At 35.1% G+C, this 15,552-nt stretch overlaps 1 protein-coding gene across 1 annotated transcript; it reads right to left on the bottom strand.

Annotated features, from left to right (window-relative positions):
• Window positions 1-439: 439 nt before the first annotated feature.
• LOC131912412 (arylacetamide deacetylase-like 2) lies at window positions 440-15,314 on the bottom strand. The gene is made up of 5 exons (XM_059264705.1): window positions 15,177-15,314; window positions 11,385-11,607; window positions 8,721-8,790; window positions 6,666-6,837; window positions 440-1,042 (listed from the first exon to the last, which is right to left on the bottom strand). The coding sequence occupies exons 1-5, from the start codon at window positions 15,312-15,314 to the stop codon at window positions 440-442; spliced, it is 1,206 nt and encodes a 401-aa protein (XP_059120688.1).
• Between the last annotated feature and the right edge of the window lie 238 nt (window positions 15,315-15,552).

Raw genomic sequence — 15,552 nt, 5'->3', positions numbered from 1 at the left:
CAAATTTTACAAGAATAAGGAAATGTGATTTTCTTTAAATACTGTAGAACAATTTTTCAGTAAAAATTTCATATCTGTCAATGATTTAATATCTAGTCAATACTAATATGAAAAATATAAAACTACATATATATGTGAATGAATAAATAACAGCTATCTGAGAATTTACATATAATGATAGTAATGGATATTTCTCAAATTCATGAAGCAATGGCTCCTTTGGTGACCACCATAATAACAGCAAATTGTAATTCAGGGAAAATACACTAACTTACATTTTGCAAATACAGAGTTTAAAAGACAGAAAACATAATACTTAGTTCAAGAACACACAGTAACCTTTAATTGATTGAAATCTAACTTTAGAGAACACAGATCATATTGTTCTTTTCACAACTAAAATATTTTCACAGTTAAAGTTCATTGAGGGAAACTGTAATTATAAATTCTTGTCCAGCCAACTAATATATATATCTCTTATCCTCAGTCCTAGTTGCAAGTAAAGTGGTGACGTCATATATGATAAGGCTCCATGGATTCCATCTTCAATATGGTCATGAAAAACTTGAACTCCAACATTTTGAAGTCTTGAAACATACATAATTCCATCATCCCTCAGGACATCATATTGACAGGTAAGAACATATGTCTTTGGCAAATGCTGTAACTGGACATCATCAGCTAGCAAGGGCAATGCTCTGTGATCCATCAGTGCTGGCAGTGAATAACTGGATCTTCCAAGCACAGGTTCAGTGTACACATGGTGCTTTCTATACTTTTCAGGAAGAAGAGTGCTCCAGTTAACAAACCTAAACAGATGTCTGGATTCCAGAGGCATGTGCTGGTTTTTTCTCATTGCCTGTGGAAGCGCCTCATCCTTGGTGAAAAACAAACTCACAAGTTTTATGGCAATGTCCCTTGTCAGAACTACCCCATGTTCATTGTCTCGATGAGATGGCAAAGCAGTGTCGATCACCTGTAAGCCAGGATAAAGTAAAGCTTGCAACTTGAGTTTATGCTTTACTTCAGGATCAATCTGCACCTGAAAAAAATATGATGTCCAGTGAGGCAAGGGCTTCTAATATTCCAAAAGACAAAATGTAACCCTGACACACAGATGTGGGAACAAACCTACACTGAGTGCTGTTGTAAAGTATCGTTATGTTAAAAATGCCTTTAATCAGTATTAAATGTCAAACCATTTTAAAAATGTTTCTTGAGTATATGAGAAAGGATGAGAAAAAAGATAAGGGAATCCAGTGACAGAAGGTAAAAGGAGGAAAGATATACAAGTATGTTTCACTAAATGTAACTAATAGAAATAACACAGTCTTAAAGGTGATGGAGGAATTTAGTTGATAATTTAATTTTAGATTTGTAGGAATTACTCTTGACAAATGGCCAAGATGTGGAGGACTAGAGACTATAATGCTCAGCCCTAAGTGGGACATCTATATAACTTAGCTCCTTCTAAGGCTCAGGTGCAGAGAGATTGTAAGAGCTAGAGGCGGTGGGTGACTATACAGAAACTGTCTAGACACAGCAGGACAGTTGCCCATATGAACTCATGGTACTTGTGGCAGCATGTACAAGATCTGTGCAAGCCCAAACCAGACTAAATCCCTGCACAGAGAGAAGTGGGCATGAAGTCTCAGCCTTAGTGGAGTAGCTGTTGACATTTGATAGCTGCTGGGAAAGAGAGAATCAGTTTCCTCTAAGATTGTAGCCCTTGGTAAATTGAACATGATCCAGTAGGTAATCCCACATCCAGGTATGTGGGCAGGACAAATTAGACTCAATGTGTTTTTTTTAAAGAGGACGTAAACTTAGGTTGTTAGGGGAGAGCATGAAATTTTTTTCAGAGAACTATTTCTTTTTTATTGAAAATATATTCTTCTCTTATACAATACATCCCAACCATAGTTTCCCCTCCTTCCATTCCTCCCAGCACCCCCTCAATCTTCCCTCTGCCCCAGATCCACTCCTCTTCTATTTCACTTCAGAAAAAAGCAGGCATCCAAGAGACAACAACCTAACATGTACAAAAAATATACACTAAGAGGAGGCAAAAGCCTTCATATTGAGGCCTGACAAGGCAACCCAGTAGGAGGAAAAGAGTCCCAAGAGCAAGCAAAAGAGTCAGAGGCACACCCACTTCCACTGTTAGGAGTTCCCCCCCAAAAAAACACCAAGCGAACAGTCATAACATATAAATATATATATATATATATATATATATATATATATATATATATATATGTGTGTGTGTGTGCGTGTGTGTGTGTGTGTGTGTGTGTGTGTGTGTATACATGTATATGTATGTATGTATATGCACACACATGCATATATATATGTACATATACATACATATGACCTGGTACAGACCCTTACAGGCCCCATGCTTGCCACTTCAGCAGAGAACTAATTTCTCTTTTAAAGAAGACGAAACCAAGCACACTAATATCTAATATGTTGAAGAAAAGGAGACTCTTCCTCAGCAGGTCTTAGGTGAGAAGAGAAAAGCAACCTTTACTTAGCTCCACAGGCATCCATTCTGATACTTTACAACAGATTTTAGGACAGGTTAAGTAAATTTATGTATAGAGAAGGTATCCCCTGAGAACTGCCTTATCTTGCTTATTGGTGCCATGGTGAGAATTCATGCTGGAGTATAGGACAGCAATGAGATACAAACTAAAGGTATAGAAAAACTAGTCAAAGTAATTATGGAAGAAACTTTACCAAATCTAAGTACAGTAGACATTTTAGTATCCATGACTAATACAATCTTGTTTCACAGTATTGTTAAAATGCTAACACAGAACAAAGAACTTTTAAACCTCAAAGTGTGAAATACCTTACAAAATGAAACTTAAAAAACTTCTATCTAATCAAAAACCTATATGCTATAATAAACCTTCAATTAATTATAATATGAAATGAGATTTAAACATTAATAAGAGCCATGCAAGGAATAAATCCTCAGGACTGAAGAGATTTATCAAATGATTCCATAAACTAGTCAATATTCACCAAATATACCTATAAAATAAGAAGGATAATGATGCTTCCAATATCATTCTATAAAGTCTGTATAGCACAGATATCAAAGCTGGATGAGGCCAGAACCAAAAGGGAAATCATTGATCAGTTTCCAAGGTGAACACAGACTTAACAATCCTCAATAACCAAATCAAATTCAACAACACTTGAAAAGGTCATATAATAGGATCAAGTTGACTTTATTCCACCAGTGAAAAAAAGGCCGGGCAGTGGTGGCACACGCCTTTAATCCCAGCACTTGGGAGGCAGAGCCAGGCAGATCTCTGTGATTTCGAGGCCAGGCTGGTCTACAGAGCGAGACCCAGGACAGGCTCCAAAACTACACAGAGAAACCCTGTGTCGGAAAAAACAAAAAACAAAAAAATAGTTCAACATATACCAATTTATAAATAAAATTCTATATGCAAATATAATAATGAAAAACAAAGACTGAAATAGTTGAAATATAAAAGATGCAGAAAATTTTCTTACAAGTCCACCAGTCATTCATGATTAAAAAAAAAAAAAAACCTCAAATTAGGAAACACAGAGTACTTTTCAGAAATACAAAGACTATACACAAGAAACCAGTAGCCAACAATAAACCAAATGAAAATAAGACTGAAAACATTTCCTCTAAAGTTACAAGTGAAACAGGGGTATCTGCTCTCACCATGCTTCTTCAAATAACAATGGAAATATTACCTGGAGCAATAAGAAAAAAAATAAATGATAGGGTATAAACTGGAAAGGAAGAAATTTATTTTTCCATATTTATGGATGAAACGTATTTAGAAACCTGTACATACTCCACCAGAAGTCTCTTAAATCTCATAAATACTTTTCCAGAGCAAGATGAAATAAAATCAGCCATGGCTTTCTGTAACCTTGGTACAAAGTTCAATAACACCTCATTTTTGTATCCCTTATGCCTGTAAAACTAGGATCGCATAGACAGTCACATTCTAGTGCCTGTAAGCATTGTATCCTGGTCTCCTTGGACCATGTTGGTGGTGGCTTCTTTGTGCCTTCATGGTTTAACTGGGGAAAATTTCCTCAGACATTCTCCTTTCAAATAAAATGGTATGGTGAGCCTAAAACTCTTGATCAGTGAGTCTTGCTCTCAAAGCATCTTTCCTGTTGAGAATTCAAATTTTCTCTTCAATGACACTAATCTCTTTAATAACCACGGTTAGTTTGTCTGAACTCTCTTTGTCCTCAGCTTAACTAGATATAGGATCTTTTACTCATCAACTTGTTTATTTTTCATACTTTCTGCCTTGCTATATGCTCTCTTCTACTTTAAATCTGATGAATGAAGTAAGCAATAATTATGACACAGCCTAACTGCTATTCCATCTTACAATTACCCTTGGCAAACAAATCCATTACTTTTAATTCAGTGTTACTTGAATCTCAAGACAAAAGGCAGAAGGCAGCCAGATACTTTGAGAGAAATTAGCACAACCTGATTCTAATCTGATTCCTAACAAAGTATGCGTTCCCCATGGAAACCTCATGAGTACAGTCTTCTTTGTGCTCACTTCAGTTAGCACTTGAATCTTGCAAACTCTCCCTATTATTGTCTGTCAATCACTGCTTACATCGCTTTCCAACTTCTCTAGGCTTTATTCCTTCTACACAGCAGTTGAAACTATGTGGTCAGTCCTTCATGACAATAATTTCATTTCTCAGTGTCAATTATTTTAGTTACTTCTGTTGTTTCTATAACAAAATACCTGACAGAAACCAAGGGGGAACAGATTTATTTTAGCTTATAGTTGGGTGAAAAACAGTCTACATACTGAGGAAACATAGCAGGTTGATTTGTGTCAGTGAGACGAAGTAGCTGTTGCTTACTCCTATCTCAGCAGAACAGGGAAGCAGAGATATGGGCCAAAGCAGAGATATGGGCCAAGGAACAAGGCATGTCCCCAGTACCCCACTTTCTCCAACTAAACTCTCTCTCCTTAAAATCACACAACCTCCCCTTCTAATGTTTTAACTCAAAGTTATCAGTAAAGGATATAATAGGTAGATAACATCAACAGTCAATCTGTTTCAACAGACAGCTACAGACTATTTGAACAAATGAAATATAATACTTTCTAGAAATTACCAACTTATTAAAGCATTTAGTACATTTAAATGTCTATTAACAGGATAATAAGTTAAAAATATTTCAAACATTAAAGTAATAACAATTACAAATGATACTGTTGTAGAATAATATTTTAATGTGTATTACTTTTATGTTGCATTTGTTTAATTCTGTGAAGCTGTGTTACTTTGTCTGTCTAAAACACCTTACTGGCCTAATAAGAACTGAATGGCCAATAGCAAGACAGGAGAAAGGATAGGCAAGGCTGGCAGACAGAATATACAGAAGGAGAAATCTGGGAGTCAGGAGAAGAAAAGAGATGGAGGAATGAAAGGAAGTAGTAGCAAGAGAAGGAGGAGGACCCCAGGAGCCAGCCACCCAGCGACACAGCAAGTCAAGGAGTAAGAGTAAGATTTACAGAAGCAAGAGAATGGGAAAAGTCCCGAAGCAAAAGGAAGATGGGATAATTTAAAGTTAAGAAAAGCTGCCGGGCAGTGGTGGCGCACACCTTTAATCCCAGCACTTGGGAGGCAGAGGCAGGCGGATCTCTGTGAGTTCGAGGCCAGCCTGGTCTACAGAGTGAGATCCAGGAAAGGCGCAAAGCTACACAGAGAAACTCTGTCTCGAAAAAACCAAAAAAAAAAAAAAAAAAAGAAAAGCTGACAAGAAACAAGCCAAGCTAAGACCAGCACTTATAAGTAAGAATAAGACTTCTTGTGCGATTTATTTGGAAGCTGGGTGGTAGGCCCCCCAAAAAAGCAAAAACCCCCAGCAACATGATACTATATTGGAGGCCATAGCCAGTCCATTAATAAAGGGGAAAAAAGACATAAAGATTGGAAAGGAAAACTCTCTAGTCATTAAAAATATGGTTGTACAAAAAATTCTAGAAAACAGAATTATAAGTGAACTCTCCAGGACATGACAGTATGTAGCTCATATAAATATCTGCTATAATTTTGTGTGTCATCAATAAATACCTGAGAACTATTTAAATTATTTAAAAATAATTATAAACTAAATTCAATAGGAGAGTTACATTATTTCTACTCTAGCATTTTAATATTGTTGAAGAATTGAAGAGACCCTACTTAAAAATGAGGTCTAGTGTATTTTAGCAGGAAGTTCAATATCAACATGGTGGTAACCATCCCAGAGCCTACATATCCCATTACAAGCCTTATTAAAATACTATTATGTTTTTCTTTGTTAACGACAAACAGGATTCTCTATAATGTTTTAATGCCTGAGAAACGCAGTAATAGAACCAACTTTTACAAAATAAAATGAAGGTTGAAATAAAAATAATATCAACATGAAGATAGACATGTAGATCAATATAAAAGTAAGTATATAACCCAAATTAGTCCTGTTATGATTAGTTGATGTTTCACTCAAGTGCCATTGTAATTCTGTGGGAATGAATGCTCATTTTCAAGGAATGATACCAGATGAACGGATCCAGCCAAAGAACAAGGAGCTGAAACTGCTACTCTCCGCCACAAAGCCAAAAATACCGTACCTGCTGAGTCACTGCTGCTGCCAGAGTGCCCCCAGAGCTGTCTCCTGAAATAGCAATTCGGGTAGGATCTACTCCATATTTTGTAAGGATTTTATCCTGAAGAAAAAACTTGACTGCAGTGATGCCATCTTCAAGTTGTGCAGGAAAGTGATGCTGAGGAGCTAGCCTGTAGCTTTAACACAGAACAGGAGAGTATGTGGAGCATTTGTGTGCAACAAGGTCTCACACATCTAAGACATGCCATTTAACCCCAAACCACACTTTTCAGCTTTCAAAAACTGATCCAGAGTTTTTTCCTATTGTTTAATTAAAATAAAAATCAATATAAAGGTATTTGAAATACATAATTAAGTCAATGGATGACGTTATGCCTAAAGCTAGCAAATTGTTACAAACTCTCTTAGGTTTGTAAGTAAAATTTTTATTTCAAGTGCATTTTATATTGGAGATATTCCATATCTTTCTTTATATTCTTTCTCTCTTTCTTTATTATCTTTCTTTCCTTTCTTCCTTTCTATCTTCCTTCCTTCCTTCCTTCCTTCCTTTCTTTCTTTCTTTCTTTCTTTCTTTCTTTCTTTCTTTCTTTCTTTCTTTCTTTCTTTCTTCCTTTCTTTCTCTCCTTCCCTCCTTTCTTTCTACATCCCTATGTCCCAGACACAGTTTCCCCACCCTCCTCTCCTCCCAGTTCTGTCCCCTGTCCTGCGTTCCCCACCCCCACCCTTACCCATCCACTCTTCCCATGTTTCTATTCTATTCAAAAAGAGCAGGCCTCCCATGGATATCAACACAACATGGCATATCAAGTTGCAGTAAGACTAAACACCTCCCCTTGTATTAAGGCTGGACAAGGCAATCCCCTATCAGGAATAGGGTCCCACAGACTGGCAAAAGGGTAAGAGGCAGCCCCTGCTCTCACTGTTAGGAGTCCCACTAGAAGATTAAGCTGCATAACTGTAACATACATGCAGAGGACCCAGATTAGTCCCATGCAGGCTCATGTTCTTAAAGTAAGTAACTGGCTATGGAAACATCTTGTTCTCTTTTCATTCTTCAGAAGGTCAAAATTTATAAATATCTATATTTAATGTTAAATGTTGATGTTTCAGTTCCTAGAATATAATGTAAAATGCCCTAGAAAGTCCTAAATGATAATTTAGATGTATCTATATACACAAAAGATGTTTATATCTGTTTATGTCAAACACAGTAAATTTAGCACAATGTAAATCGTAAGGATAAGATGAAATGTGTAACAGGTATAAACCTGTATCATTACATGAAAATGACCTTCAAATATTCCAATTACTTTAAATTACTACAAAAAAAGGAGACTGTCCCAGTATCATAATCTAATCATTAATATTAAAAATTCTTCTGGGTACTATAAGAATAATAAACATGTTAGCAACTACTTCCTTTGAAATATCATTATATAAGATTAAAAATATTGTATTCTTATTACGTTTTTTATTACTGTGAACTAAAGAGAAGATGAAAATTCCTCTTAAAAATGATGAATTTCAGAGTCAAACTCAGACTCAGAAATCTAGAGTATATTAATATGAGAAAGAAAATGATGGGCTGTCCTAAGATATTCCAATATCCATGCTCCAAATACAACCAGAGTATAAATCACTTTTGAGAGTATGTGTCAAAGATTTCAACTGGTCCCAAACTTCATCACCTATAACTTTCTAAATAATAATTATTTTGAAACCAAACATTTTATTCCAAACCTAAATATGACCAAATATCTTAAGCATGCAATGATATATTTGCTCCCTCCTATCTATATGATACAGGACACAAGTGGTCCATACAGGATCTAAACAATAGAATTTTACAAAATGCTAAACTTAGGAGATGATTCAAAATTTTCCACAATTAAAGGAAATTAGTTGGGATCCTTAATGGGGTAGTCTATGAAGCAATTGTGACAGACAACATGTAGTAAAATTTAAAAATTATATTTCAGACATAGGTGTGTTATTCAGAAATTGAACATATATGCGGTTAAGGCAAAAATCATACTAGTCAAAGAAATTTAACTCTTACTCTATTCCCACAACAACAGCATCAAGTTTGTTTGCAGTCCATCTGTTCAGGAAATCAAAAGCCCTCTGCTCTAAAAAGAAGAGAGAAAGGTCAAAGTACTTCTTATAATTAAAAAAGTAACATAAATAAAGATGGGTATCTCTATGAGAAATGTGATTTCAGATTTAAGCAGGAATCTTTGTTTCCAACCGTTTCCATGCAAAGGTCACTAAACCAATTCAACATTCTTGAATCTCTCCAGAGAGGAAGAGGAGATGACTTTGTAAATTGGTATTTTAAAGAAATAATTAGGCTTGGCACAGTCTAGTTTCATCTCACCCTCTTCTATTAGTTACACAACAACCCTTATCATATCCCTTTGTGGACTGTTGCACTGTACTATGCTCTGCTCCTTCAGTCTGGAGGTTTTAAACAGTAGAAGTTAATTTGTCTTCCTACAGTCACGACAGCTGTCTATAATCCAAGACTCTCCTATCAACAGCTAAACATTAACTTTCAATTTCTCCATTAGAAATAACCATTTTAACATTCATCTACATGAACTCTTGGCATAACCTTTCAATTGGGCCATAAACTCAAGAAAAAGGAATGTAATAGCTCTCTCTTTAAATATATACCTCTGTGTGTGTGTGTGTGTGTGTGTGTGTGTTTGTGTATAGACATGTAGGAAAATGAGAGATGAGAGATTATATGTATATATAATTATATTATATTATATATATATTATATATATAGAGAGAGAGAGGGAGAGAGAGAGAGAGAGAGAGAGAGAGAGAGAGAGAGAGAGAGAAAGAGAAATGTAGATAATTGGTTGTCTAAGATAGCAACATAATTCCTTAAGACCTCTCTCTGCTTTTTTAAATACAAATACATCCTCATATATAATGCTACAGTAATTAGGACATTAATGCAAAGTCTCAGGTGGTGGTTCTCAACCTGTGGATTGCGACCCCTTTGTGACCAAACGACCATTTCACAAGTGTTGATATTAGATATTTACATTACTATTCATAACAGTAGCAAAATTACGGTTATGAAGTGCAGCAAAAATAATTTCATGGTTGGAGGTCACCACAGTGAGAAACTTTATTAAAGGGTTTCACCATTAGGGATCTTGAGAACCACTGGTGTAAGGAATGGCAACTATGATTTTAAAGCTTTGCTCAGCCTTGGTGTAGGGAGGAGGGGACTGGACCTGGCTGAGTTACCAGGCTGGGCTGACTCACCAGGGGAGACCATGCCTTGGAGGAGGTGGGAATGGGGGGTAGATTTGGGGGAGTGCTAGGGGGTGAGAGGATGGGGGAATCTGTGGCTGATATGTGAAATCAAGTTAATTATAAAATAAAAATATATAAAAAAAGCTCCCTTAGCAAGTTATTGTAAGGTTTAGATGTACAAATAGGACACATTCATTTTATCTTGAGTCTCTGCCTAACTCCTGTACTTTATAAATCTTGAATAACTGGGAAAAAACATTTGAAATGCACAAGCAATACTTTAAGACTTGTGTGAAACCATTAGCTTTCAATGTATTGAAATCTGTTGCCATTTTTCAGGGGCAAAGAAGCATACTCAATTTTCTTTATCATATTAAAACACTCATATCTTTTTTTTTAATTGGGGAATCTTGGCTATTTAAATATTACCTGAAGCTAATAAATATTCATATATCATTTTAAAATTTTTATAATTCCATTTTTGCTTGTTTTTATAGTCTACTTACAATGACTTTACATATATTGTTACAGTCTATTATTGAATTTTCCAAAGTTTTTATAAAGGCTAATTTTTGATATTTTTACTTTTATCAGCTGTATATGTCCCTTATAATTATTACAGGAGTCAAGCAGAGAATCTGGACTTCATGGATAGGGCTTGTTATTATAAAGTTCTAATTTGTATTTTCTCCTTAGAGTCAAGTTGAACAATTTCCCTCTAAGCTTTACCATTACTCTTACTAATGTTATTTGTAACAAATTACAAACTTCTTCTTGTAGCAAGAGCATGTGCTTCTGATACACATCCTGTCAATGTTACAACTGCTAAAGATATTCTGAACCCCAGGAGAAAACTCTATAGGAATTGACTTGTCCACATCATTTTTTAATATGTTTTATCCCACATTTTCATGATGAGATTAAAATGCTACCTCCAGTAAGGGATTGGTCTGGGGCTCACTTGCTAGCTTCAGGAAGCCCTGGGTGTGAACCCCTGCACTGCATAAAATAGGTGTGAGTCACATGCCTACATCCCAGTAGTCAAGAGGCCGATGATAAGTAAAAGGCTACCATCTGCTAATTAGTGAGCTCCAGAGCAGGCTGAAATAGATGAGCTCCTATCTCAAAAACAAAAGGAAACAAATGTTGATCAGTATAGACCAAACCCTGCAGTGAGAATCTCTATCAGGTCATTCATCAAAAACGTTTGTACCTGTCATTGTGTTGGATATCTTTGTTTTCTTTTTCAGCGCTAAGGACCGAACCTAGGGCCTTGTGCTTGCTAGGCAATCGCTCTACCACTGAACTAAATCCCCAACCCCCGTGTTGAATATCTAATATGTACATCTCTATTAAGCATGCCCTTGTAAGTATATGTGAATATACCAATACTTGTATATTACAAACATGCAGCCAGTTATTCTTTATCCTTCTGTGATGAACTTACTGAAACTTCCGAAACAAAAACCCCCGCCATGAAAATAGATCACAGCCCTTCTTGGGGCTTCCGACTTCCTCTTGGGTAAGTACAAACGCACAGGGACGTCAACAAAGGCCGTATCAGTTACTGTGACATGTTCATCTGAAAGTGGTTGTGTATAATCCAGACTGATTATCATGGAAATAAACTCTTCATATCTCATAACACCTACATTTTCAAGACACAGAGCCTATAAAAGCAAAACAAAATAAGCAAAATAATTCAACATTAGATCTGTAATATCAGATACATGTGAAGAAAACGTTTAGAAGAAGAAAATGGGGGAAAAACCCACAAAGTAACCAAACAAATAAAAAATTTGTAAAATTAACTCCAAATAATATTGTGAAGATATTAGTGGGTGACACTTCTGCTTTTGAAAATTGCAGGTGTTTTAGATTAAATAGCATTCAGAAAAGCATCTTTACTTACATTTTAAAGACCTTTTGTATTTGTTTCTCATTTATAAATTCTCACTAAAAATCGTAACTCTTATAATCTTTCTAATTTTGTATATTGTCATATTTTCCATTTAAAGTTATTTTATTTAATTTACTTTTTAAGTATTATCCTATGACCACATCATACATGATCTGCATTTGCTGGTGTTTTACTCTAAATCTAATTTGGTTTCCCTTAGCCTGTTTCTCTAAAATCCTTCTTCGATTTTAGTGCAGATATTTTCCTGAGATTAATTTACCAGCTTAACTAGGAACTATTTAAGGAGCAAATTTTAAATCTTCACATCCAACGATACTTTAAATGGTCTTTATTACTGCCTGTATTGCAGTGTTGTGGGGCACTTAGAGCCATTCTCTACATGTACTACAATGTAGGACACTTAGAGCTATTCTCTACACGCTGATGAGGGAAATGTGTGCAGAAAACTGTAGCCATACATCTCAAGTCACTCACAAACATGAAAAAAGTTCATATGAACTCACAGAGACTGGAGCAGCATGCACAGGGACTGCACAGGTCTGCACCAGGTCCTCTGCATTTATATTATGGCTTCCAGTTTAGAGATTTTATGGAATTCATGAGTGCGTGAACGAGTGGGTCTTTTATTCTTGCACCTTCTTTTGGGCTGTTTTCCTTCTGTTGGTTTATCTTGTCAAACTTCTATGTGATAGTTTTTGTTTTATCTTATTTAGGATAAAGATTACAACTGAAATGAACTTATACTTACTGGTAGAAAAAAAATCAGTTTTCTCCAGTGGAGTAACACTGGTTATATTATTCACTCCAGGACAAGCCTCATGTCCAGGAGTAGTTGACCAATATGTAATGGACTCCACAATTTTTTTTTTGTGCTTTTATATGGTTATAGTTTAAGTTTGTTTTTTTTTAACTTTCTGGGTGTTTTGTAATTTGTTTTCTAGGTTTTGGATGGTTTATTAATGTATTGGGTTTTGGTTTTTTAATTTTATTTCTATTTTTATTTATTTATTAATTAATTAGTTTGTTTATTTATTTATTCTTCTCTCATACAGAATCCCTTCCTCCACTCCTCCCAGGTCACTCCCCATGTCTCCTCCCCCCAGATCCACTCCTCTGTTTCCCTTTAGAAAAGAACAGGCCTTCCAGGGATATTGGGCTTGTTTCTTGAGAAAGAACTTAGAGTTGGGTGAGTAGGAAGGAGGAGAGGATGTTGAAGGACTTGATGGAGAGGGAGAATATCATCAAAATATATTTAAGTTTAAAAATTATCTTAACTAATAAAAATAGAGTAAAAACAAAATTAAAAAAGGAAACTACTGATCCATGTACTCTCCGCACTTCAATTTTTTTTTAAATCCAGGCAATGATAATCCCAATAATAAATTCCTTACTGAGCTATATTTGAGATTGGATAAGCCAATATTTTTAGTGTCTATAGAAAAGTGCAGCTCATGCTAACATTCAACAAATCTTGCCTTATTATTTAAGTATTCTTTACATTAACAATTTTGGGGAGGTCAGCGAGATGTCTCAGTAGATAAAGGTACCTACTTCTAATCATGAACATTTGCAAGACCCACCTGGGGAAAGAAGAGGACTGACTTTTAAATGATGTCCTGTGACTTCTACACATGCTGTGGCATGCACCTTCCCTCCAGCACACACACACACACACACACACACACACACACACACACACACACACACAAACTAATTAATTAGTTAATTGATTAGTTAAAATATAGTAAAATAGTTCTTGAGTATTTTCTTGCTAATTAAGTATTATCAAATAGATGACCCATTAATATGAGTGCTTGGGAAATATATACATATATATTTTTTTTCATTCCATAAATTTGCTTTATAAAATTAAAGTAGCAATGGACTTATTTCTTTTATGTAAACATTTTCTGTATGTAATTGATACTCAAACATTTTAAGACTATAACAAGAGCAAACAATGTAGAGATTATCACATGTTCACCTAGCATGCCTGATCTTTAATACACAGAACAATGCTGACAAATATTTACAATTAGTATCCTCACTTTTAGGTTAATTGGTATAATGTACAGTCCAAGAACTTTCTCAAGGTTGTATATGAATATTTTACAAAACTCTTCCAAAACAACTTATGACTATACAATAATATACTTGTTTTTTCAAGGCTATATTATAAAGAACTTTAGTTTTCACTTTAAGTTAAAAATCAACAACTGTCATTTTCTTTGCAACCTTGAATTATAGAATTGAGTGCTAAAACTACCAAAGATTTCTAAATTTGCTAGGATAAACTTTAATTACACCTTTATTTTGCCTCATCATTTTAGATGGACAAGATAATAATTCATAATGTAAAATACATAAAGTATGTATGTTCATTATAGATAAGTGATGGTTGGAAACATTTGGGAAAACAGCAGCATTTTAGAGTGGGGTGTTCTCATAGTGTTGTGATGTTGATGAAAACATGAATATTTGTCATCCATGGGTTTAAATGCACATGAAATAATCAAAGGAGAAAACCCAGAGTCTGATATGGGCTTGCTCATGTATTCTTCCATTTACTTCAATGAAGGAACCAGAACATTTGAAAAAGAGACGACTGTGGAGAAAGTGAGAGTCCCGTGGGACTAGCTGGAAGACTCAGAGATCATCATCTAAAGATGGCTGAGTCACAGAACTGTGCCTCTTTCTCTTACACCATGGACTGCTGTCTCTTCTGATCATCTACTAATGTTACTGCCTTTGATGTTCTTCCTCCAACTATTAGAGCTATCAAGGGGTATTTGGGAAGGTACCCACTTTACACATAAAAAAGCACAAATCTGAAACAAGCTCAAATTAAAGTTGTTATTCCCTCCCTGTATGCAGCTTCTGAATATATTTATTCTGTACTATAAACTGATATATTTAGAAGACAGTGGAGATATAGGTATATGCAGTTAAAGCATATATATTACAGTGGCAAAAGTGCCAGTTTCTTTGATGATAAGGGAACTATTTGTATAACAATTATATCGACTTTACATATTCTAAGATAACCCCAGAAATTCAGCAATTTACAATTGGAGACAGACAATAGAGGCCATGGAAATACCAAAACTCCTTATTTAATATCAAATAAGTACTATTATGAATAATTCATGCCTTTATACTATAATTATGGGATTTTTTTTGTCTTAGAACTCAAGCGAAAATCAATTTAACAATATTCTTTGAAAAGTAATGTTTCTTTCAAAATTATATCAATAGTATATATCAAAGTATTCACAAGTGTTCATTCTTAATCATTGAAAAAAAATATATCATTCTTACCATAAGTGTACAAGTTTTAGCAACTGCATCCAAGGCCATTACTTTCCAAGTTTCTTCAATGTTGGCAGGTATAGGTGTATAAATATAAGATAAAAAGCTAACACAAAAAAGCCCCAAACAGAGAGTTTTGAATCCCATAGTATCCCAGCCTCTCCACAATGCAGGAATTAAAATATTTCCATAAATGCTGAATAAGAAGCCATAGGATGAATACAAACTGGAACCCTCTCAGGTGATACAATCATTCTCACAATGCGAGGCTGATTCTCAATTCAAACACACAGTGTCAGTTCTAACTAGTTTTGCAAATACACAAACTCTGAAGCCGATGTTGAAATTCATCAAGCCAGGTACTTATTATTAACATGCAATTAAA

This window comes from Peromyscus eremicus, chromosome 6 (genome assembly GCF_949786415.1).
Source record: "Peromyscus eremicus chromosome 6, PerEre_H2_v1, whole genome shotgun sequence".
Taxonomy (NCBI): Eukaryota; Metazoa; Chordata; class Mammalia; order Rodentia; family Cricetidae; genus Peromyscus; species Peromyscus eremicus.
The sequence above is the reverse complement of the archived record's forward strand: the minus strand, read 5'-3'. Positions and strand labels throughout refer to the sequence as shown.